General features: G+C 43.9%; 1 protein-coding gene across 1 annotated transcript; it reads left to right on the top strand.

Moving 5' to 3' along the window:
• The first annotated feature begins 1,340 nt into the window (after nt 1–1,340).
• On the top strand, nt 1,341–8,383 carry leap2 (liver-expressed antimicrobial peptide 2). The gene is made up of 3 exons (XM_056300626.1): nt 1,341–1,860; nt 3,171–3,364; nt 3,745–8,383. Exons 1-3 carry the CDS (start codon nt 1,783–1,785, stop codon nt 3,797–3,799), a joined length of 327 nt encoding a protein of 108 aa, XP_056156601.1. The 5' UTR covers nt 1,341–1,782; the 3' UTR covers nt 3,800–8,383.
• The last annotated feature ends 18,116 nt before the right edge of the window (nt 8,384–26,499 follow it).

A 26,499-nucleotide genomic window follows, 5' to 3' on the forward strand; every position in this document is an offset into this window, starting at 1 on the left:
GAGATGCCAAAAAATGCACATGTACACACTTGCAGATTGAAAGACATGCACATAGTACACACACATGCATGTGCAAGCGCACACATGCACGCACGCACATACACAATCACAGACAAGCAACGGATAGACACGTTCTGTACACCCAAACGAAACCTACAAAATCTCAAATTTAAAAACTCAAATTCTCTATTATCACCAACAAAATTCAAATAAAAATTAAAAAAAAATTTCTTTCTGTGCATTGACACATTTTTCTCCATATTCAAATAATAAAAAAAATGTCTGCATTTAAATAGAACAGCATATGAACTACTGCATGTGCCGGTCGATGAGTTTCATGTCGAAAGGCAAATACGCATGCACACACACACACACACACACACACACACACACACACACACACTCCCACCCTGCTGAACCCCCTTCAACCCTCCATATCGTCACATTCCAATCATGTGTTTAACATCTGCTCTACCTTTGTGTGTGTGTGTGTGTGTGTGTGTGTGTGAGAGCGAGACTAAATGTTACACAAAAAGAAGTGTGCACGTGTGTGAGACAGAGAGAAGAGAGAGACTGTAAATGTTAGACAAATAGAGCAGCGTACACGTGTGTGTGTGTGTGTGTGTGTGTGTGTGAGAGAGAGACAGACTGTAAACGTTAGACAAAAAAAGTAGTGCACACGTGTGTGTATGTGTGTGAGTGACTAAATGTTAGACAAAAAGAGCAGCGTGCGCGCACGTGTGTGTGTGTGTGTGTGGGAGACAGGGAGTTGAAAAAGACAAACAGAAACTATTTTCTGTGACCACATGAGAGAAGTGAAGTGTGCTTGTTTGCACGTTTATGTAAGAGAGAGACAGATGGACAGAATACATGTTGAGAGAGAGAGGAAGAGAGATAGAGAAATACAGACAGTGTACGTGCAAGCGAGCGAGAAATGTGTTTGCGAAAGAGAGCGAGAGAGAAGTTGCAGAACAGAGACTGCTGTTTAATGGATGGCCTTCATCTGCTCACACATAGTCGCCTTTTGGACAGAAAGAGATCGAGAGAGAGAGAGAGAGAGAGAGAGAGAGAGAGAGAGAGAGAGAGAGAGAGAGAGAGAGAGACGGACAGAGAGACAGCTAGAAACATACTAAGAGAGACAGACAAAGAAAAAGAGCCAGAAAGAGTGACAGAGAGATATTGAAGGGAGAGAGAGAGAAACATGGAGAGGGAGACAGACACACTCCTCTTACATGTTCCCAACCCCCCCCCCCTATTCTCTCTGTCTCTCTCACTCTCTCTCTCTGTCTATAAAAAGGAGGGCCCGGCTCTCCCCACTTTGCCACAGCGGTGTTTGCTGACTCACACGTCCACCGACCTAAGACCGGCCGAGCGTCCAAGCTGACGCTGACTGACGGACCAGACGGAGTCACTGGGGGCAGTCCTGCAGGAGAAACTTCAGAGACCAGAGTCCCCAAGTGAGACAAAGTTCTGCAGAGATAGCGACTGTCACGTGACCTCATACTTCCATTCTCTCACTAAAAAGACAAGTGATCGTTTGAGAAGGCAGCATTACTTGGCTTTGACCGACAGTCAAAGTTCTTCACATCAGTTGTCAATGGTTGCATAGTCCCAGTGTGGTCAGTCCAGCGCTGAGACACAAAGTCACTCTGAAGATTTGAAAATAAGGGGACACTTGGAGAAGGAGGAACTAGACCACACTTCCCGGAGGCTGTATTTGTGTCCCGGTTTCTACGCCTGAGTGTGTCTGCATCCTGTCCGACCCATCTCCTCAGTGTAAAGATGCAGAAGAGCGGCTTCTTCGGCAACGGGAAGGCGACAGCGGCGCTGTGCTTGGTGCTTCTAATGCTGGCTCCACAGGTGAGCTGATCTGCAGGTTGCTGTTGACGAATGAGTAGCATCTTTCTTTTCTACCCCGTGGCAAAATGAGTGAGAAAAGATGAATATGAATCAATAAACGTTGTGATGAGAATGTTGACAAATATGGCCATTTTCATATCTTAACACTGCATTATCTGTTGAATCCACCCCAGCCGTGGATGTGGGAAATGTAGGAGCCAAGTCGGTGATGATTTTGAAGCCTTGAGAAAGTTGACAAAGAGTTCGATTACTGCAAATAGGAAAACTGAAGCTGGTCTTGGGGAGAAGGTGCATGTCATATTTACCACTTCCAGTGTATCTGTACACAGTGGGAAGTGTGAACGCCCCTCTCATTCCCACACAGCTCAGAACTTAATCCAGAGTCAGACTGCTTTTCCAGATTTTCATCATGAAAAGATGTGGCTCACTGAACTGACACTGTATGCATTTGAAACATGTATCCTAACATAACAATGCAATATATTTACATAATAAAGTTTTAACAACACTGTCCCAGTGGTGTAGCGGTCTATTCCGTTGCCTACCAACACGGGGATCGCCAGTTTGAATCCGTGTTACCTCCGGCTTGGTTGGTTGGGTGTCCCTAGACACAATTGGCCGTGTCTGCGGGTGGGGAGCCAGATGTGAATGTGTGTCCTGGTCGCTGCACTAGCGCCTCCTCTAGTCGGTCAAGGCGCCTGTTCAGGGGGGGCTAGGGAGAATAGCGTAATCCTCCCACGCACTATGTCCTCCTGGTGAAACTCCTCACTGTCAGGTGAAAAGAAGCAGCTGGCGACTCCACATGTATCGGAGGAGGCATGTGGTAGTCTGCAGCCCTCCCCGGATGGGCAGAGGGAGTGGAGCAATGACCGGGACAGCTCGGAAAAGTGGGGTAAATGGCCAAGTACAACTGGGGAGAAAAATGGGGTAAAATCCAATAAATAAATAATAAATAAAGTTTTAACACTAACATATGCAGAATCTTCCCACAAAGTGCTGTACTCGGGGTCATCTGCCACATAACCAGACTATTGATGAGAAGATAAAAAAACAAAACACACACTTTGACTTAGTACACAGTACAGCATGCAATTGCCTGTCCTGTGGAGATGAACAGTTCACCATAAATTATTGTACTCTAAAGTAATGTTACACTTCATCAGTGGTGATAACATTGATAGATTTGGTCACTGCTCTTTGATTGTCAACCTGTCTGTCTCTCCATCTGACTGCCTGCTCCATTGCCTGTGTGCATGTGTATGTCCACGTTGTGTGCATGTACACATATTTGTGTTTGTGTGTTGATCCAGGTGCAAGCCGGTCCAGTCCTCCAACAGGGCCGGGTCCGGTCCAGCTATGAGCAGAGCTTCAGTCGTCAGGTGGACCGGGGGTTCCCCGCCCTGAAGAGGACAGTCCGCATGACGCCTCTATGGAGGATCCTGAGCAGTAAACCACACGGAGCCCACTGCCAAAAGAACTACGAATGCTCCACCGGACTCTGCAGGTAGAGATTTGGATAACTTTGGTTCACTTTACCTTTGTAATTGTTTAATTATGGCTAGAAGGCAAATTTCCAGGTGGCGAACGTTCAGGTTGCTTAATGATAGATTGCTGTTTTATAGGGATTTCTGGGGGGGTTGATAGAGATTACTGTGGGGTTGAATGTTAACTCGCAACTGCTCGGTGGCTACTGGGTGCTTGCTAGAGGATTACCAGATGGCTTAGGTACATAAGTACCACAGGACAACCCGTTATATTCAGAATATAGCTCATCTATTAAAGAACATGTATGGATCTAAGAACTATGGATAATGAATGAATGAAAAATATGAACGCTGATGAGTGACGATGATAACAGTCCATCTTTTTTCCCTTGTTCCTTAGGGGAGGTTACTGCTCTTTCATTCACTGGCCCCCGTCAGAGCCGGTGAAGTACTAGAAGGAGGAATCCCAGGCTATGACGTGTGTGTTTACATAACGTTATAGGCATATTCCCTGTGCTTATAAACACATATCTGACTTTATAAGAATCAAGATGTGAGCTTATCCAGCCTTCATGTTAACCGGACCTGGCATTCGCAAGTGCCAGGTCCTTAACGGAGAAAAAAAACTTGACTGTCACTAATAACATTGGGATATCAATGTGCACTTGCACAACAAGTAGTTTCACCCTCATTGGTTAGAGGTGAATTGCAGACATTGGGATAATGTTCCTCATATCTTAAGAAAACAAGAAATGAACAAAGAAATATCAAAACAAATATAATAGGAGGCATATGGAAGCATATTTGGGCCAATGGAGTTTTTTTTCTCACGAACAGGGGGCGCATGTGGGGAGAGGGGGTTATATTCAGAATTTCTGAGAAAAAAAGTCAGTTTAGTGTTTATTGGGGCTATTCGTTGAAATGGATGACATGACTGCTCTTATCAATGTATTTTATATAATTTTGAATTGGATTTGGTAATAACTTTGTTGGCACATCACCTGATCATAACAAGTATTCGTACTTTGAAGCGACGTCATGAAGTGGGTCTTTTCAGGTGGAGAAATACTTCAGACTTGAGGTAATAGCCTTTGTGCTGTAGGAACTATCGAGAAACGGGTAAATGCAAGGCTATCGTCGGGGGCATCTTTGAGCTATTTCAAGGGGATTTGTGGTGCAACAATATGCGATATGACTCAATATCAAATCAGTAGATCCTCAAGGTGTGGAAATGCAATGGGCACATCATCTGTGGTGACGGCAGTACTCTACCCAAGGTCCTCATGCACTCTGGCATATGGACTCGCATGATAAACTGAAACTAACTCCAAAATATAACTTGATAAGAGTATTCATGTCATCCACTTTAACGAATAGCCCCAATGAACACTAAACTCTGACTTTTATCTCAGAAATTCTGACTTTTTCCTCAGAAATTCTGACTTTCAACTCAGACTATCATCCTCGGGGCGCTCCCCCTCTTCGAGAGAAAACCCTCCGTTGGTGGCCCTATTACACTTCTGTAGAGGCAAGATGTAGTAAGGGGTAAAAACAGAAGGCCAATCAATTGACAGATGATAGCCTTGTTATTGTTTCCTCTCTCTTTTGTTTGACAACATGATGTGATGTGATATCAGTGGGTTGATGAATATGAAATCCCGACCAACTTATGAAATGGCTCTAACCCAATCTCACAAAAAGGTGCGCGAACAACTGAGAGAGAGAGACCTGAACAAGGTTTTGTTTTTTGTTTTTTTGTGCTCCCAACCAAAAGATTTCAACTCCTACGCCAAAATGAGGAAGTCCTCTTTCAACAAATTGGAGGTGAGACAATACAAAAGAAACTTTTTTTTACTCTAAGCACAGTGCAATCTGCCCCGCCAACCGATCTCACTCGTCCATTTCCACCTTGAACTTTATTCCACAATTGGTGCTAACCCACAAATGAAGCCTGGTGTGTATGATATGTCTTTATCTAGAATAGCCTATTCCGTTTTTTTTTTTCAACCATCATGGTCACTGGTTGGATTAGATATAGCATAAAAACTATCAGAACGTTCCTTGCTAATGTCAAGGTACACGTCAACATGTGACCCCCCCCCCCCCACACACACTTCCCTCAATTTTGTCAAGACTTGAAAAACACATCTCCTTAGATAAAAGCAAACATCTCAGTTTTAACCTGGAGTTCACATGGTCAAATCTTTCTCTTTGGAAATGGCTTCTTTGCCCTTTTCGTTTGCCCCCAATATATGTTCCACTGGCGGCTGTTTTTTTTTTTTTGGATCAGGTGACAGCGAAAGAAAGAGGGAGAGGTCCAATGTGCAGGGAAGATAGCAATGGCCGCTGTGTCTCCCACATTTCAACACTGCCGTCACGTGTCGTGTTCGTTACATTATCAGTGGGCCAACGCGTATCGGTTGGTGACATAGCCAATCCAGTTGCCCCAATTCTAAACATGCTAAAATGCCAGGTTTTTGGAAAAATCTCATATGACTAACATGAGGTCCGTACTTGAATATCATTATTTTTTTTCTTTATGGTAAAATTTTAGTCCAATGTTTGCAATATTTGCACACTATCAAGACTGACAATAGACTAGAATTGCGGCATAGTAGTGTATACTATCCACCATCCAGTTATTTTGGGGGGTCTGTGTAGCTTAGCTGCTACATAGCCCTGTTGTAGTTGTTGTCGCCCTGTTGTAGTTTGAACATCACCACGTTAAGTCTAGCCTTCTTACAACTCAAGCGATTCAATATAATACGAAAGCACAATTCTTCTGCAAGATGCACTTCATCAGCTATCTATGTGCACAAGCTGTAATCTTTATGTTTCGAGCCACCTATGATGATGCCAATGACCCCCGCCCCCATCAGCGATTCACCCAAGCATTGCTCACTGGGATGATTAATTTAGTTCAAGTTTCACTTTATTGTCATATACATATAAGAAGTACCATGTACCTTCAAATGCATATGACCTGGCTCTCTTGTTGTTCTCTAGCTGTGGCTATGCTGTTTCTATGATGTTTGAAGACATTTTTTCAATCCTTCTCAGTTGTTTGTGGTCCTGTTCAGTCAGGTTGCTAATCCATACCAGTATGCTTCCAGTAAGGATGTTCTCTATGGTAGTTTGATAGAAATTGACCAGGGTTTTTGTGGACATTCTGAATTTTGTAAGCCATCTCAGAAAGTAGTCTCTGTTGTGCTTTCTTAATGACACAACTGGTGTTTAGAGACCAGGAGAGGGAGTCTGAGATCTGAATGCCTAAAAATCTGAAGTTCTTCACAATTTTAACAGGGACATTGTTGATGTGAACTGGTGTCTGAACCACTTTAGACTTCCTAAAATCAAAAATGATCTCCCTCCTTTGCTTTCTCAACATTTAAGGAGAGGTTGTTATCTTGACACCATATGGATAGGTCCCTCACCTCCTATAGGCATCTTAATTGTTGCCATCTATTAGTCCAGTTACTGTAGTGTCATATGCAAATGTCACTGTGCTGTTATGATATTTGGCAACACAGTCATGTGTGAACAGACTGTAGAGTAAGGGACCAAGACAACAGCCCTGTGGTGCTCCTGTGTGGGGAACTATGGTCAGTGACTAGCTGGTACCTGCTCTCACTGTCTGAGGTCTGCCTGTCAGAAAGTCATATAACCACGTACATATGTATTACATAGACCAAGGTCCCTAAGCTTTAACACCAGTTTAGATTGTACAATGGCATTAAATGCAGAGCTATAGTCAATAAACAAAATTTTTTCCTTCAAGGTATTTTAACACAGTTATGCGGAGCTAATGACACAGCATCTTCCACAGATCTATTTGACCAATAAGCAAACTGTAGCGCATCAAGGTTGGCAGGAAGTCCCTCCCTGTCCCATCACCGCTACGCAAGAGCAAACATAATAACTGCCCACGTTTCCTTGAGCAGGACACCGAGTCTCCTCCTGGTCTGAGGACATCGGTTGTCCCGCGTTCAGACGTTGTTGGAAAAAAAATAAAGAAACAGCGTCTTGGCAGGAAAAGCAGATTTCTCATCAGGAAATACAAAGTGTACAAAACAGATAGATTAGAAGTACTGTGAAATCAGAGGGGACAAAGATAGATAAAGAAGATAAGAAATAGGGGAAAGCGAGGAGAGATGTCTCCTGATGGAGGGAGAAGGAAGAATGCCTGAGAGAGAGCGAGAAGAGAGAGAGAGGACAGACGGGGAGAAGAGGTTACAAAGCAATATTGGGGCCATCACCACTTTGGACGTTTCTCCTTTTCACATTTTCGGTGGTTTGTTTGTTTTTGGATTTATTTGGAGAGACGTTGGGAATGTGTGTCCTGGCCCTTTTGAAAGTCGTCCTCAAGGTTGTCAAAGCACAAATCAGCGCAGGAGCTTTTTTGATTACACATCAGAGATTTATTTACTCACTTCATCTGCAATGTATACGCATTTCTTTTTGTGTGTGTGTGTAATTTCCATTATGCAATGATTCCTTGGACGTTTTTATTTATTCTACATTTTGTTAAAATGCCAAAATTGCACCCGTTTTATTTCATTTACTGTCATTACATTGTACAAATAGATATGAATATCTTATATATGGTTAGGGTTGGGGGGAAAAACCCATCAGTCACCCTGGCTGGATATTTCTTTCAGCTTTGGGTTTTTGGACAACAAGCTATTGAATTGTATTGCTCTGACAATCTCAAATCTTTTATTATTTTAACTGTTTTTACTTTAAAATGGTTCAGCACTTTTAGTCCACATCGGCTGTTTTTAAACTATAAAGAGGACTGACCTGACTTGATCAAAAGGGGGAAATACAGTGTGTGTGTGTGGAGGGGGGGGGGATCCTGTGGCTCTCTCCTAGTCCGTGTCATTGTGTCGCTGATGTTTCGTTCTCAGTGGGATGTGAAACGTCTGAGTAGCTTTGCACTTACAAGCCTGAACTATCTTTGTACTGTGTATTATCTGTGTACTGTGTATGTCGCATGCAGAAGTTGGAGGGAAAAAAGGTGAATAAAAACGTTAAAAAAGGCAAGTTGTGGATCTGTGTGACTGATTTCGGGGTTATTGAGAGCACAGTAATGATAGCGATATACTTTTGAACAAAACAAGCCACTGGTATGCCCCCTTGTATCACATACAGGGGGCAGTACTATAGTAGGGCGAGCCATACTCTGTATTTTTTGTAAATCAATCAAGAGGGTGTTCAAATAATATATTGTCACTTTCTTAAAATAATGGCCTAAGTCATATTTTCAAGTTTTTCGAAAAACTTGAAAATATGACTTAGGCCATTATTTTAAGAAGGTGACGATATTTTGGTTTGTAGAACACAAATCTGAAGAAACGTTTTAATTCTGATAACTCTAACCTATACATTTGATTATTATTACAGTTTTGATTATTTTGCCATTCTTCTGGAAGAAAGACTAAGTTGGGGGCTGTTATTTTGAAGTTATGGCTTTTATTTTGGCAACTTCATGTTGGGACGGCAGTTGTAGCCATCTTGTTGCTGAAAGCCGCATGTTGGGGAGTATGGCAATCCTTATCCATCCATCCATCCATCTTCTGTTCTCTTCTTCTGGCATTGCCAATAAGGCATTTCCATGGACAGAAGCATGGGTGTGCTATGGGTTCCCTAGTTTCACCTATAGTGGCCAACTTGTATTAAGGAAGAAGTGGAAAAGAGAGCTCTGATGTACTATCCAGGGCCAAAACCTAGCCAATGGTTCAGATGTGTAAACGACACCTGGGTTAAAATTAAATCTCAGGATGTACCACATTTCACCAAACATATTAACTCTGTGGACAAACACATCAAGTTCACCAGGGAGGATGTGAAAAATGATGGATTGGCCTTCTTAGACAGTGAAATTGCAATTGGTGATGGGGGACATTGGATTGCTGATGTTTATCGTAAACCAATACATACTGATCAGTACTTAAGATTTGACTCTCATCATCCACTGGAGCACAAACTAGGAGTCATCAGTATGCTGTATCACCAAGCTGACAACATCCCCACTGACACAGCAGCTGGAGAAGTGGGGAAATCCCACATTAAACAGGCCCTGGGTAAGTGTGGTTATCCTAACTGGGCGTTTGTAAATTGAGAGCTTTGCCTTCCAGCTCAGCTCCCTCTTCAGCACAACAGTCCGGTACAACGTCCACATTACTGCTGATGCTGCACCGATCTGCCTGTCAATCTCCCGCTCCATCCTACCCTCACTCGTGAAATCTCCCGCTCCATCCTACCCTCACTCGTGAACAAGACCCCGAGATACTTGAACTCCTTCACTTGAGGCAACAACTCATCCCCAACCCGGAGGGAGCAATCCATCATTTTCCGGTAGAGAACCATGGCCTCAGACTTGGAGGTGCTAACTCTCATCCCGGCCATTTCACACTCAGCTGCAAACCGCCCCAGTGTGTGCTGGAGGTCGCGTTCTGATTAAGCCAACAAAACCACATCATCTGCAAAGACCAGAGATGCAATTCTGAGGTTCCCAAAATGGACACACTCCTCACCTTGGTTGCGCCTTGAGACCTTGTCCATGATTTCCTAAGTTCCTACAGTAAGAAAATCAAGCAACTAGTCTGTAAAAGTGACTTTGGCATACTGCAAATAAATATCTTTAGCCTTTGCAGGCTTCAGCTAAGTAGTGAGATCTACTATGAAATAACAATTGTGACCTTTGGAGTCACGCATTTCAATGGTGATTATTTTCAATGTATCTACAGAGGGTGTTAAAAAATGGCAGATGTCAGCAAATGTGCTGGCTACAATTTTCCATCCTCCAACCCAATGCCTCTTGCAGCGCCTTAACACAAGAACATGTGGACATGAATTCGTTGACATGAAATAGGCACTGACATTTTCTAACACTTCCCGCATGTTCAAAGGTTTGCCGAACGACATATTTATTCATGATACACAGTAATACAAAAAAGTCCTGCGACACATGGGTCCAATTTGCAGCAAAGCAAAGCTTCCACAGTAATACTTTAACTGCAAATCGAGCGGAATCGTGTACTTTTACTCAATCCGTCCACTTTTAATTCGTAAAGTATTCATTGACAGCTTGAATTATGCATCTTCTATGGGCTAAATTGTCCAAACTGTTGAGAAATATGAGGTACAGACCTTGGCTTGATTCTACTGTCATTGGCCATGACAGCAAGCAAAAGTTTAACAGCCTTTGGCTTAGTGTTTCGTCTTTCTCAATGACATGAAGGGGTTATCCAAATATGTTCGAACTGAATACGCCAGGGGAGGCGTTAGGGTTAGGGGAGGACTGACAAATTATGTGGCTATCATACAAGATTATGCGTCCCTTCCAGAGAGCTCTCATTTCCATGTTTTGGGATATGTGCAGAATCATCAGAAGTGTGTGTGTGTGTGTATGTGTGTGTGTGTTCTTGTACTTCCATTTTTGTGAGGACCAATTTGAGTTTTAACCATCAGAGTGAGGACATTTTGGCCATTCCTCACTTCTTAAAGAGTCTATTAGGACTTGGGTTTAGGGTTAAGGTTGGAATTAGGATTACGTTAAAGTTAGGGTAATGATTAAGTCAAGTCAAGTCAATTTTATTTGTATAGCCAGGGGTGCACATAATTTTTTTGGTCTGGTTCTGAAAGGAGCACCTGAGGTTCTTGCTTGGTGCTCACCTTTTTTTAAATGCATTTTTCATGACCCACCCACCTCACAAAATTAACAAAATATGAGGGATACGTGGATAACATTACATGTACTTTAATTTCAATTGAAAATGAACAAAAGCAGTAGGTTACAACAAAATGTCTGTTCTTTAAAGTGCCATACATGTGACTTTCAAATGAAATGACTGCTCTTCAAGCACTGAAAACTAAATATACAAATGACTGCTTTTTCAAACACTGAAAACCAAATCAAACTCACAACAGATACTGCTATTTAAAGCACTGAAAGTTCTGTTATCCTACAGGACATCATCGTCATCTTCATCACTCCCCTCCAGACTGTCTTCCTCTATTTCAAAAACACCAGATGTACTAGGCCTGCTCCTTTCTCGCTGCTTCAGCCTACGATTAGCTGTTTGCATCCACAAGTCTACTGCTGGCTTTGGGTCAAAGGTTTCTGTTGTGAACTTAGATAAGTGGATGTGCATTAGAGATGAGAGGCGATAGGCTGACAGGCAGGATCTGTACTTGTTTTTTATTATATTCAGGTGTGAAAATCCCCTCTCACATGCAGCACTGCTCAAGGGCAGTGTAAGAGACAGCAGAAGGACTTTCTGAATGTTGGAGTAACTGCCTGGGTTGCTGGTGTTCACTACATTGACTAGATCATGCACAGAGGAGGCTGCCAAACGTTTTCCAGCTTGCTTTAAACGCATCCACTCTCTTAAAGTTGAATCTTTGTCAACATGCATGCTGGCGTCATATTTCTCAAGGATGTTACTAAGTGTTGTGTTGCCAAAACCGTGGAGGTCTTTCATTTCATTAGGCCAAGTTGTAGGATCAAAAATCAAAAAGTGATCGCATGACTTGAGGGATTCATATCTGCTTTCAAATTCATGAATTAAAGCTCTCAACACATCAATCTTATCCCTGTCAGCTTCAGCATGTGCCACAGTCTCCTCCCTGTACTTGCCCTCACTGCCCATCAGTAGCGTCAACTGTGCAATAGCAACCATGAGCTCATCTTTGCATTCACCAATAGTCAGATTGTCTTTCTGGAACCTGAGGGAGGTGAACTGTAAAATGTTCCCAACATCAAGCATGTTGGCTAGGAAACAACGAAAACGCTTTGTGCTGAGATGTTTTAGGCTACTGTCATCACTTGGATCTGAATGGCTGGTAACATTCTCCATATTTTAAACAGAGTCTCTTGTCTCCATGCAGACCATCTGATGTTGTGGAATTTACCTAGTTTGACTAAATCAATGTCTTTCTCCTCACATATCTTTTGTAGTTGTGCAATTCGTTTTGCACCCCCTTTCTTTAAGTAAAAGCTTAGCAAAGTGATGATAGATTTATTAAATGACTCACAGTATGGGACCGCACGATCAGCTGATTTAGCGCAGTTCTCCAGCGTGTGGGTGGTGCACAGGATATGCACAAGGGAATCCCCGATATCCACCATCTGACGTAATTTGGGATGAACCCCGTTGTAAACTCCAACGTTGACAGCTGCTCCATCACTGCGTACCGACACCAACTTTGTCTTCCACTCTGCTAAACCACAATCATTGAACAGTTGCACAAGTCCATCCACTATGTCCTGTGCTGTTCGGTTGACCCCCAGATTAATTAATCCAAGGAAGTCTGAGCTGTATTCTCCGTTGCGGGACACAGAAACAATGTACACAATTTCCTGCTCCGTTTTTGTTATATCTTCGGATCCATCGAAAAGCACACCCCAAAATTCAGCTGCTTTCAGTTTTTCACTTAACTCTGAACTTATTGTCTGAGCGATGCTGTCCGTGATGCGGGATCCCCCTTCTCGCGAATGATAAGCAGTCCCGACGTTAACTCCTAACCTCTTGAGAAGCGGAATGTCCTCCTCGTATGAACGCAAAGGACGTGCATGTTTCGCTCTGTGAAAGGCCAACCAGAGCATGTTTGTCAGTGCCTGATGTTGTTCTTCCGTCAGTCTGTCTTGCCACCTGTCGAGCGGGCCGCTGGGTCTCTGGTTCTGGCTGCGCCTGTTAGCAATAGCTTCCGCTACTTTCTGGTGTTCTCTGCTGTTTGCATGCTTATCAAAAGCTGGATGGCTGAAGTTTTTCGTCCCCATATAAAAGTGGCAGTTTCTGTCCGCTAATGTGGGATTTTCCCGACATAGTTTACACCACATCTCAGTGCGGGCGTCATCTGTTTGAAGCCAGCCGATGTCCTGCAGCCGTTTCTGTGAAAACTTACGCTTTGACTTTGGTTCTAGTTCAGTATGGCGTTTCTTTGGTGGAGGTGTAGGAAGACCAAAGAAATTACTCAATGTCGCTTGCTTCTTTGACATTTTGGAGAAATTAGTGGCTCATACTATAGCATTGGCTAGAAGCAGTGGCTCATACTCTGCACTGCAAAATGTTTGGTGCGCAAATGCGCGGTAAAATACTTGAATCTGGTGCTCGTTGAATATTTTAAGTGCGCATGCGCACCTGCGCACCACTTATGTGCACCTCTGTGTATAGCCCATTAAGGTTAGGTATGTAGTTCTGATGGTTTAAGAGGCCATCCTTTTAGGGTTTTCCCCTTTCCTTTAGTGTTTTATATAGCCATGAGGTGCATGGAAAATGTTTGCAGAGTTACAAAACCCTAAATCCACGACAAAGGAAGTTATTCTCTCCGATACCCACGCAAACCCACACACAACAAAGGTGCAAAAGCTTTATTTAATTTCTTTATTTAATTCAGTGCTTGGAGCAGCTGTTACAGCTAGAAAAGCGCTATGAAAATGCAACTTGAACTTGATAGAAAACACTGCCTGAAAAGCTCCATTTGTAGTCCAGTGTGTTCTTCTGTTACTACTGTTACTACTTACGTCACTATGTAATACATTTTCATAATGCCCGCCTATCGGCTAGTCACATGGGTGGCATCCGAAATATCTATTTAGTATACTTACTACCATACAATTGTAGTGAGAATTCAGGGAGCAAGCGGGAATCGAATCTGAGTTCGCTGCACCATGGGCGACTACGCTAACCAGTCAAGTCAACTAAAGGGTCCAACCCATTAGGCAAGGGCTAGCGAGTCTACACATCCGTGGTCGTACACTGTAACGCTGCTCCCCTCCTTTGGGAAGTGTGTCTCCTCACTTCTGCATACCAGATCCCCCTCACACCTCTGAGCGCATATGCATCCCATCGGGCCACCAAATGTAGCGAGAATTCAGGGAGCAGGCGGGAATCGAACCCGGGTTTCCCGCACCACGGGCACCTGCGCTAACCAGTCAACTAAAGGGTCCAACCGGTTAGCCAAGGGCTAGGGAGTCTACACATACGTGGTCATACACTGTTTAGCATGCCAAAACAGTATGTGAGCGTTTTTAGTACGTCCGAAACCAGAGTATCCATGAAATAGTATGCGGATGGCATACTACATCTCACTACACCGGCATAAATATCCCACAATGCAATGCAGTAGTGATGACAACAATTTAACAGACGGCGACCAAGGTAGCTCTGGGGTACCGTCAATAACACTTCAATTTAAGTGTAATTATAAGGTTTCACTTTGATAGGCCTAATAGGCAATATTTTTTAAAAATAAGATCATCGTTTGGTCACATCATTATATGTAGATGCAGTGTTGTTAACTGAGTTAACTAAGGAGCTAACTCATATTAAGAGGCTAGCGTTAGTAACGCTATGTGAAATATGAGAGGGGATCGGGGGACGTAGCTAACTTACCCAGATAGCATGTTACTACCTCTCTTCCAGATGAGTTGACGGGAAAACTGATCTTTTGGCAAGCAGCCAACAAAGCTTGTTTACAGGCAAACATAAAGCAACCACAAAGGTTTTGGTGACAGTGGTCGCCACCTGGACATTGGCAGCCCCCTCACCACATTTTCTTTTTATATATCTTATAAATCCACATAATTTTGTTATCCTGTTTCAATGTTGTAACCGTCTCTCTCTCCGATAAGTGACTAATGTCTTCTCTTGTCTCCTCTCCCGTGTATGTGAATGGTGTGATGTTGGTCTCCCCTGTGTGCATGTGTAGTCTGTCCTCCTGTCAGGTCTACATGGTGATGGTGGTCGCGTGGCTTAGATCCTTGGCTGTTCCGGTGGCATGTGGACACTGCTTGGCATCCTCCTCATCATATTCTTCACATATCTTATAAGTCCATTATAATTCTGTTATCCTCTTTCAATGCTGTATTGTGTAAATTGTGTACACACAACATCCACTGCACGTCTGTCCGTCTTGGCAGAGAGAGATCCCTCCTCTGTTGCTCTCCCTGAGGTTTCTTCCTATTTTTTCTCCCTGTTATAGGTTTTTTTTTCCAGGTAGTTGTTCCTTATCTGATGCAAGGGTCTAAGGACAGGATATCACGTTGCTGTAAAGCCCACCGACGCAAATTTATAATTTGTGATAATGGACTATACAACTAAACTTGACTTGAGTAAGTTCAAAGAAGCAACTGTTCTCTTTCAGGCTTCCCATGAGTCCTTTACAAGTATAAAAATTTAATTCATTAATTTGCATTTCAGGCCTAACAATGTCTTATTGTTCTAAATAAACAGTAATTATATGAGTACTCTTTTTCACTTAATTGACCTATAAATCAACTGAAATACTCTGGCTATTCCCCCTGAACTTTAAGGTTGACAAAGATCATTTAGTTTCTGGGAAATGAGCATGAAGCTCTTGGTTCTTACAGTCATGAAGTAGGCCTTAAATTGCAGTCCAAGTAGCCCTAAAAAGGTCTTAAAAAGTCCCAAATTCGATTTGGTGGAGGCACCCTGCTCTCTATTGTGTGTTCTTGATTAAACGGCTTTAATCTTTTGCATCTGATAAACTCTACTGTTATAATTGTGAACAGAATTGTGTTTGCTTAAGAAGATACCTGAAAGAAGCCGGCCAGCGGGGGAGTCCTGAGCCCTGCCGGGGTGAAGAAGTGAGAAATCTTAAAGCAAAAGTACAAAGTGGGTCAAACAGACGTCACAATGGTAAGTTCTAGAAAAGCTAAAAAGCTTCTTTTTTTTTGGCCCCTTTTTTCCTCCCCAATTGTATCCGGCCAATTACCCCACTCTCCCGAGCCGTCCTGGTCGCTGCCCCACTCCCTCTGCCGATCCGGGGAGGGCTGCAGACTACCACATGCCTCCTCTGATACATGTGGAGTCGCCAGCCGCTTCTTTTCGCCTGACAGTGAGGAGTTTCGCCAGGGGGTCATAGCATGTGGGAGGATCACGCTGTTCCCCACAGTACCCCCTCCACCCTAAACAGGTGCCCTGACCGACCAGGACACATAGATAACCACATCCAGCTTCCCACCTGCAGACACCACCAATTGTGTCTGTAGGGATGCCTGACCAAGCCAGAGGTTAACACGGGAATTCAAACTGCCGATCCCCATGTTGGTAGGCAACGGACTGGCATGCCACCTGAACGCCCAGAAATGCTTATTTTAATCGTTAATATTTATGCTTTGTATGACTTGATGTTTCGTATGACTTGACATGTCCCTAGTCAGGGATTAGTAATGAGGGTGGTGAAGCAACAGCTGCATCATGGAAGTGATATGATGCCATGGATGAGGCAGGCCATCCACAACACCTCCTGTCCTTATTGCCTCAGCCAGTCAGGATGCTGCTGTATTCCCCCCACCCTCAAACACCGAAAGCAGGGAGGAGGAGGAAGACCCTCCTGTGAGGAAGAGGAGAGTAGATGTCCTCCAGTACTTGAGGGAGGTTGAGGAGAGACAGGAAGAGCAAGAAAGAAAGGCACCAGAGAGAGAAGAGAGATGGAGAGAATGGATAAAGAGAAGAGAAGGGACAGAGAGGAGAGAAGAGAGAGAGTGAAGAGAAGGGACAGAGAGGAGAGAAGAGAGAGAGTGAATGGACAGAGAGGAGAGAAGGGACAGAGAAGAGAGAGAGAATGGACAGAGAGGAGAGAAGATGAGAAGGGACAGACAGGGGAGAAGAGAGAATGGACAGAGGAGAGGAGAGAGAAAATGGACAGAAAGGAGAAGAGAGAGGGAGAGAATGGATAGAGAAGAGACAGGGAGAGTGGTCAGAGAGAAGAGAGAAGGAATCAAAACAGGAGCATTTTCTCAAATTAACAAAACTTCTGGTTAGAAATTAGATGGTAAAATAGTTGAATAGTTCCAAATAGTTAAAGAAAAAAAAAGCTGAATTTGTAAAAGCAATTTGGTATAATTTGATAGTTAGGTAATGCTATCAAAGATTTTTTACCCCTTTTTCTCCCCAATTGTATCTGGCCAATTACCCCACTCTTCCGAGCTGTCCCGGTCGCTGCTCCACCCCTTCTGCCGATCTGGGGAAGGCCGCAGACTACCACATGCCTCCTCCGATACATGTGGAGTCGCCAGCCGCTTCTTTTCACCCAACAGTGAGTAGTTTCACCAGGGTGACGTAGCACGTGGGAGGATCACGCTATTCCCCCAGTTCCCCCTCCCCCCGAACAGGTGCCCTGACCAACCAGTGGAGGCACTAGTTCAGCGACCAGGACACATACCCATATCCGGCTTCCCACCCACAGACACAGCCAATTGTGTCTGTAGGGACACCTGACCAAGCCGGACATAACACAGGGATTCGAACCGACGATCCCCGTGTTGGTAGGCAATGGAATAGGCCACTATGCTACCAGGACACATAATAATATCTAAGATTTTTGATTATATATATTTTTTGTCATTGTCTATTGTCTATTTTAAAAATGTATTAAAGATGGTTTGAAATTCACCAATAGACTTGAACTTTATAATTTTTACCTTCTTACCTGAGTAAATAACTACTTGTAATTAATCTGTTTTACTTGTAGGCTGATCAGCTACAATATTTGGCATGTAGTGGGTCTTGTATTTGAGCATAGATTGTAATATTCTCTTCTCTGTAGTAACTACTATTATGCAGGACAGCTGTTCACAATATGGCAGTACTTCTTTCAGCTTGTTCCCTGTGTTTCAGGGGTCACTACAGTAGATTTTATAGTGTCCATTTAATTGGTTAAGTCTATGTATAAAATATATTGGTAAATAACATGTTTATGAGCAAATCATCACATCAAAAAATTAAGAGATTTGTTTAGATTTTGGTTGGCATTTGCTAGAGCAGTGTCTCTCACATCTCATATTCATTTTACTCTGAAATAACGTGAAAATGGTGCAATTATTGAGTGAAAATCTAAAGATTTCTGGGCTGGGCCAAGGCCCCCCCCCATGTTTCAAGATCCTAACAACACCTCTGGAATTGCCCGTGCTGTCGGTTCAGCACCTTCCCCACCTCTGAACTGAAAGACATGGTTGAAACTGAGCTATATTGATGCTGTCGTATTTGTTGGTGAGGGTCTTTAATGGTCTTGTTCTGCCGTATTTATCACAACTCTGCTTCTGTTTCTAAACTCACCATGATGTGTCTTTATGTATGCTCAATATTCCAGGTAAGAAACTCAAAGAAGGTTGAATCAGTTCAACTGGATGCAACGTATATTGACAGATACGTTTCATCACTCATCTAAGTGACTTCTTCAGTCTCAACTGACTGCAGTTATCCCCACCCTTATAAACAATACAGTGGCATAACGACCGAAACCAACCATCGGTTTCATATGTAAATAGGCGTGACCAGTAACTAGCGTTACAATGGCCATGTGTACTATTCACAGAAGATTGGGGAATGTTTGCTGTCACAGCATTGTAAGATGGGTGACAGACGTACTCTTAGTCCCCCCACCCCCACCTCTGTTCAACGTGTATTTTCCAAACCCTCAGTTGCTTTCAAACCCCAAAACATGTTGCACCAGAAATTGGTCCACCCCAAGGATCGGGTCCCCCAGCACAAACAGAGCAATATCGTGTACGCCGTTAAGTGCCAGGATGATTGCTGTAACCTTTACATTGGGGAAACTAAACAGACGCTGGCCAAGAAGATGGCACAACATAGGAGAGCTAACACGTCAGGCCAGGCTACACCCATCTACAGGCCAGTGCCCACTCTTTCAGGGATGAGGATGTGCACATCCTTAATAGGGAGGAACAATGGTTTGAACAGGGAGTCAAGAGGCCATCTATGTGAAGAGGGAACGACCATCCCTGAACCGGGGGGGGGGGGGGCTAAGAGTACATCTGTCACCATCTTACAATGCTGTGATTGCATCCTCTGTGAATAGTACACATGGCCATTGTAACTCTAGTAAATGGTCACGTCCATATTTGCATATGGAACTGATCACTGGTTTCGGTCGAAATGCCACTGTATTGTTTATAAGGGTGTTTATAATACCTGCAGTCAGTTGAGACTGAAATGTCACTTAGATGAGTGATGAAACGTATCTGTCAATAAACATATCCAGATGAACTGATTCAACCTTTTTTGATCAAAATGATGTGCCTTCTGCATTTGGCTGCTATGGTGAAGATGGAAAACATTATGCCCCTGTAACCCTGGTCACTATTTAGCAATAGGTTACAGTAGTAAACTAGCTTAACGGGATATCAATGATGTGAATGTGGACCAATCTCAGAAGAAACTAGGACAGCAAGAGCCCGAAGGTTTGACTATCAATCAAGAGAATCACATACCAAAATGAATTTGTATGAACACGTATGTTATTACACAAAAGTGGCAGTTTAAACATAGACAAAAGCAATGTTCCCAAAATAACAAACTAAAATAATAAGGTGTGCACAAAAGAAAACCCTTTTTTTTACTTCAGCTCATTCTTTCAGTCGTTGGGCTCAATTCGATTTGTGTCCGTGTCTGTCCTACCACACGATGAGCGAGGAAGGGGATCCGTTTCACAAGTCAAAATCACTATCAGTCTGGCTCGCCACCCAGTCAACTGGGATCTCTGGAATCTCACACAGCAGATGCTCCTGTATGAACCTTTATCCCTCAGCGGAGTGGACTCCTGGCATTAGCCGCTTCGCAGCATCAGAATTTGCTCCAACTTGCAGTTACCAAAACCTGACCTATAGACAGGTCACATCACATCCACATAGTTCGAGTTACATTCATACACTGTCAATATAGATTATACCTCACTTCTAATTCAGTGTGAATTATCGCCAAACATTAATAATACAATACAATAATATAATACATTAATAATACAATCAAATCACATTCTCAATTGGTTCTGTTGTACAACAAAAATATAGTTTCTAATCAAATTCAGTGTAACATGTTAAGCTAAGTGTAACAAGTTAACTCCGTTTCAAAACTTCAGAGTGACATTACTCCAACTACTTCAAACTAACCTTGATTTAAGGCTTCAAATTTACACACACCACATGAGGCGCGGACATGTTATACTCTGTGAACCTCTGAGGCTGCATAAAAACACAGGGTGCACAAATTAAAATAAATGCCCATGCTTCACAGGCAAGTAATTGAGATCGGCTAACCACGTTTTTCCCGCAGCCACATGCTGACCTAGCTAGCGTCAGCCTATGGGAATTTACATGTTATTTGTTTCGCGGCTAACGGCCGTCTTTTTCCGCTCCGCGTTTCCTGACAATTTTCACTTCCCTACGCGTCTAACAGCCTCATTACACCCACCGCGGAGCGGACTAGATCCCGCCGTGATCCTGCTGGGCCAGCGCAGTCGAATTTCAGCGTCTTTTGCACACTTGCGGCCAACAAACGGTTTAGACAAGCCGCTCACTCGCTCCGGCGAAAAACGACAAGATGTCGGTCGGCTGTGGAGAGCCTCTGCTGATTGGCTACCCTGCACCAGAGTACGCCACCTGATTGGCTCACTTCAGTGTCACTCACAGAACTCGAGACGCCTCCTGATACCTTTCACAATAAAATGTCAGGATTAGCTCGTAACTTTTTAAAACGTGAAACTACACGAACCACTTCTATAAATATGCTCAAAAAGAAACTGAAACTGCGGTGGAAAAGGTCCTTTGTTTCTATGCAAATCTTCAGGGTTGGATCATTAAATCCGGACACCACAGGATGACCTGGTCAATGACTTCCACAACAAAGCACGTCCTGACAAGAGGCCTGTTTGGGATGGACACTTGACAAACACGATCTAGCTGTGTCCGCACTTTACAGATTCAATCAGTCAGAAAAGCTCGACTCGCCATTTGATCTGAAGGACCAGATATTGTCAAATCTGTTCGATATTGTAGCGAATTCGGGGGGCCACGCAACCACAGGAACTGCCGCGGCCGAAGCCGTATCGCCCGCACCGCAGGAGACATCGCTAACCGCTAGACTAAAGGGTCAGACTCGCGAGCAAGCGGCCAGCGTGTCTTCTTATCCATGCACGTTACAATATTTAGCACCTGACATCCCCGCGGGTCCAAAGGGAGACTTGTAGTAATGTGTTAGGATCAACAATTCATCCCCAGAGGTGGAGACCACCACAGGAGCATCATGCATCCACTCATGATGTGTTTCTTTAAAAATGTATTCGTATTTTTTTGATTGATTTCTGACTGGTTTCACATTGAATTGTGCAAGTTGCAGTGAGATTAGAAGTCCTGTCGTCATGATAATCTCAGTTCTATATTCAGTGATGTGAAACTCCGTCTTTGCCCGATGCTGAAATGTGAATGCATTTATGGCAAGAGTGACAGCATGTATGATGCCCTGTGTTTTTAAGATCCACTTTAACCCGTAACCAAACCATGCTCGATTTGAATTCAACCATCCTTGGCCATCAAAGCATTTGTATTGAATAGAACTGGGTTCGAGCCCCGGGGTAGTCCAACCTTGGGGGTCGTCCCGGGTCATCCTCTGTGTGGAGTTTGCATGTTGTCCCCGTATCTGCTTGGGTCTCCTCCGGGTGCTCCGGTTTCTCCCACAGTCCAAAGACATGTAGCTCAGGTGAATCGGCCGTACTAAATTGCCCCTAAGTGTGTGTGTGTGTGTGGGGGGGGGGGCTGTTTGATGGCCTGGCAGCCTGTCCAGGGTGGGGCTTAAGGGGGCATATGAACCCCGGTTAGGATAAGAACACAATTGGAAGGATTTATAATCAGGGGTGCACATAATTTTTTTGGTCTGGTTCTGAAAGGAGCACCTGAGGTTCTTGCTTGGTGCTCACCTTTTTTTAAATGCATTTTTCATGACCCACCCACCTCACAAAATTAACAAAATATGAGGGATACGTGGATAACATTACATGTACTTTAATTTCAATTGAAAATGAACAAAAGCAGTAGGTTACAACAAAATGTCTGTTCTTTAAAGTGCCATACATGTGACTTTCAAATGAAATGACTGCTCTTCAAGCACTGAAAACTAAATATACAAATGACTGCTTTTTCAAACACTGAAAACCAAATCAAACTCACAACAGATACTGCTATTTAAAGCACTGAAAGTTCTGTTATCCTACAGGACATCATCGTCATCTTCATCACTCCCCTCCAGACTGTCCTTCCTCTATTTCAAAAACACCAGATGTACTAGGCCTGCTCCTTTCTCGCTGCTTCAGCCTACGATTAGCTGTTTGCATCCACAAGTCTACTGCTGGCTTTGGGTCAAAGGTTTCTGTTGTGAACTTAGATAAGTGGATGTGCATTAGAGATGAGAGGCGATAGGCTGACAGGCAGGATCTGTACTTGTTTTTTATTATATTCAGGTGTGAAAATCCCCTCTCACATGCAGCACTGCTCAAGGGCAGTGTAAGAGACAGCAGAAGGACTTTCTGAATGTTGGAGTAACTGCCTGGGTTGCTGGTGTTCACTACATTGACTAGATCATGCACAGAGGAGGCTGCCAAACGTTTTCCAGCTTGCTTTAAACGCATCCACTCTCTTAAAGTTGAATCTTTGTCAACATGCATGCTGGCGTCATATTTCTCAAGGATGTTACTAAGTGTTGTGTTGCCAAAACCGTTGAGGTCTTTCATTTCATTAGGCCAAGTTGTAGGATCAAAAATCAAAAAGTGATCGCATGACTTGAGGGATTCATATCTGCTTTCAAATTCATGAATTAAAGCTCTCAACACATCAATCTTATCCCTGTCAGCTTCAGCATGTGCCACAGTCTCCTCCCTGTACTTGCCCTCACTGCCCATCAGTAGCGTCAACTGTGCAATAGCAACCATGAGCTCATCTTTGCATTCACCAATAGTCAGATTGTCTTTCTGGAACCTGAGGGAGGTGAACTGTAAAATGTTCCCAACATCAAGCATGTTGGCTAGGAAACAACGAAAACGCTTTGTGCTGAGATGTTTTAGGCTACTGTCATCACTTGGATCTGAATGGCTGGTAACATTCTCCATATTTTAAACAGAGTCTCTTGTCTCCATGCAGACCATCTGATGTTGTGGAATTTACCTAGTTTGACTAAATCAATGTCTTTCTCCTCACATATCTTTTGTAGTTGTGCAATTCGTTTTGCACCCCCTTTCTTTAAGTAAAAGCTTAGCAAAGTGATGATAGATTTATTAAATGACTCACAGTATGGGACCGCACGATCAGCTGATTTAGCGCAGTTCTCCAGCGTGTGGGTGGTGCACAGGATATGCACAAGGGAATCCCCGATATCCACCATCTGACGTAATTTGGGATGAACCCCGTTGTAAACTCCAACGTTGACAGCTGCTCCATCACTGCGTACCGACACCAACTTTGTCTTCCACTCTGCTAAACCACAATCATTGAACAGTTGCACAAGTCCATCCACTATGTCCTGTGCTGTTCGGTTGACCCCCAGATTAATTAATCCAAGGAAGTCTGAGCTGTATTCTCCGTTGCGGGACACAGAAACAATGTACACAATTTCCTGCTCCGTTTTTGTTATATCTTCGGATCCATCGAAAAGCACACCCCAAAATTCAGCTGCTTTCAGTTTTTCACTTAACTCTGAACTTATTGTCTGAGCGATGCTGTCCGTGATGCGGGATCCCCCTTCTCGCGAATGATAAGCAGTCCCGACGTTAACTCCTAACCTCTTGAGAAGCGGAATGTCCTCCTCGTATGAACGCAAAGGACGTGCATGTTTCGCTCTGTGAAAGGCCAACCAGAGCATGTTTGTCAGTGCCTGATGTTGTTCTTCCGTCAGTCTGTCTTGCCACCTGTCGAGCGGGCCGCTGGGTCTCTGGTTCTGGCTGCGCCTGTTAGCAATAGCTTCCGCTACTTTCTGGTGTTCTCTGCTGTTTGCATGCTTATCAAAAGCTGGATGGCTGAAGTTTTTCGTCCCCATATAAAAGTGGCAGTTTCTGTCCGCTAATGTGGGATTTTCCCGACATAGTTTACACCACATCTCAGTGCGGGCGTCATCTGTTTGAAGCCAGCCGATGTCCTGCAGCCATTTCTCTGAAAACTTACGCTTTGACTTTGGTTCTAGTTCAGTATGGCGTTTCTTTGGTGGAGGTGTAGGAAGACCAAAGAAATTACTCAATGTCGCTTGCTTCTTTGACATTTTGGAGAAATTAGTGGCTCATACTATAGCATTGGCTAGAAGCAGTGGCTCATACTCTGCACTGCAAAATGTTTGGTGCGCAAATGCGCGGTAAAATACTTGAATCTGGTGCTCGTTGAATATTTTAAGTGCGCATGCGCACCTGCGCACCACTTATGTGCACCTCTGTTTATAATCAATGTCTCATCCCAAATACGGATGAAAGGTGTACTTATCACTTAGCCACTGCCTCCACCTTGTGGAGATACAGTACATGGGTTTGTTGACCTGGAACGGAAGACTGCATAAGGAGGTTTCTGACTTGACTTCATTTGGTAGTCATTGAGTTAAATCCTGTTAAGTATTTGGTATGCAAAATATGTATGCTAACTAACAAAAATAAAGACAGATACCCCTCAGAGTCCCAGTTTTATGGTCAGCTCCATGGCATAGCAGACACCCGGTGTTACAGTGGGGTCAGTGGAGGTGTCTAACGTGCACTTCCTGTCTCAAGTACTGGGTTGAGTAAATTCCACTAAAAAGTAAAATGTGCAGAACTTACAACAAAATGCTTTAGCTTTAGATACTTAGGATTTGTACATTGTGCGAATATATTTCAAGAGAAAGAAAGAAAGAAACCCATACTGTGACAATTGATGTTTATACTTTTTTTTTGCTAAAAAAGGGGGGGGGAGTGTATATTAAAAAGAACTGTTATGAACATTTCGAAAACGTGTACGTGAACATCTGCATGTGCAAGCATATGTGAATGTGCACGTTTATGTGCACATACGCACATGTGTGCAGAATTCCCAAGCAGTCAAATCATCGTGGGTTTTGCGGCCTGTGCCAAATCCCAGCCGTTGTTTGATAACAGCTTGCATATCATCTAAGCAACAAGTGCGTCAAAGTCAACTCAAGTCAATTTTATTTGCACAGCCCTATATCACAAATTACAAATTTGCCTCAGGGGGCTTTACAGACCCACTGGGAGGAGACCCCGGGGTAGACACAGAACTCGCTGGGGGGACTACATGTCCAATCTGGCCTGGGAACGCCTTGCGATCCCCCAGGAGGAGCTGGGAGGCGTTGCTGAGAGGGGCGTCTGGAGGGGCCTACTTAGCTCGCTGCCACCGCGACCCGAACCCGGAGGAGCGGCTGACGACGAGAGATGAGGTGGCTTTAGAGCAAGTTAATAAGTGCATGCTTTCAACAGCAAAGGTAACGCAACTTTGACCAACAATGAAAATGTTGAATTGTTCGCTGTGGTGCCTATCTCAAATGAGATTCAAATCACTGCAATTCAAATCGCCAATGTTTTTGTAAACTACTAATAAGACACGTTAGTCCCTAGTTAACGGGTCTGACCCTTAGCCGAGCGGTTAGTGATGTCGCCTTGTGGTGCAGTACACCCCGTATCGAATCCCGCACCGGGCAAGAAAACAGCCGATTGCAGTTTCTATAGCTTGGCTAACGCACTGAGATGATGAGTGCAAACCAAGGGCTTCCTAACAGAGATGAAAAGAGCATTCAGAAAATCTAACGTACTTTAACGGTCACGGATGAATAGACTCGGTAGCCCTTGGCTAACGACTGGTTAATGTTGTCGCCCGCGGTGCGGGAGATACGGATTCGCGTCCCGGCTGCGGCGATTCCTGCGGTCGCCCCCCCCCCCCGAATTCGCTACGTTAGCCGCTTGCGGTGTAGGAGCCCCAGGTTCGCGTCTTGGCTGTGGCGATTCGCGGGGACGCGAATCACGAAGGAAGGGGCAATGTAACGATCACGGATGAATAGGCTCGGTAGCCCTTGGCTAGCGGGACGGAGCCTTTAGTCGACTGGTTAACGTTGTTGCCCGCGGTGCGGGAAATTCGAGTTCGCGTCCCGACTGTGGCTATTCTTGCGGTTACCCCCCATTTCGCTACCTTACTTTGAAAAACGGTCGCGATTTGTAAAAAATATACGCCATTCGTACTAACGTCTTCAGAGTTGCGCCAATTTATCAAGTATATGCGCACGCCCAGTAGCACTTGTCAGTACTACTTGGTAGGTGGGGTGAACTTGAAATTGGGACTCCGGCCTTTAGTGATGGGGATTCCGGCTCTTTTTAG

The sequence above is a fragment of the Lampris incognitus genome, chromosome 20, assembly GCF_029633865.1.
Source record: "Lampris incognitus isolate fLamInc1 chromosome 20, fLamInc1.hap2, whole genome shotgun sequence".
NCBI classification, from domain to species: Eukaryota; Metazoa; Chordata; class Actinopteri; order Lampriformes; family Lampridae; genus Lampris; species Lampris incognitus.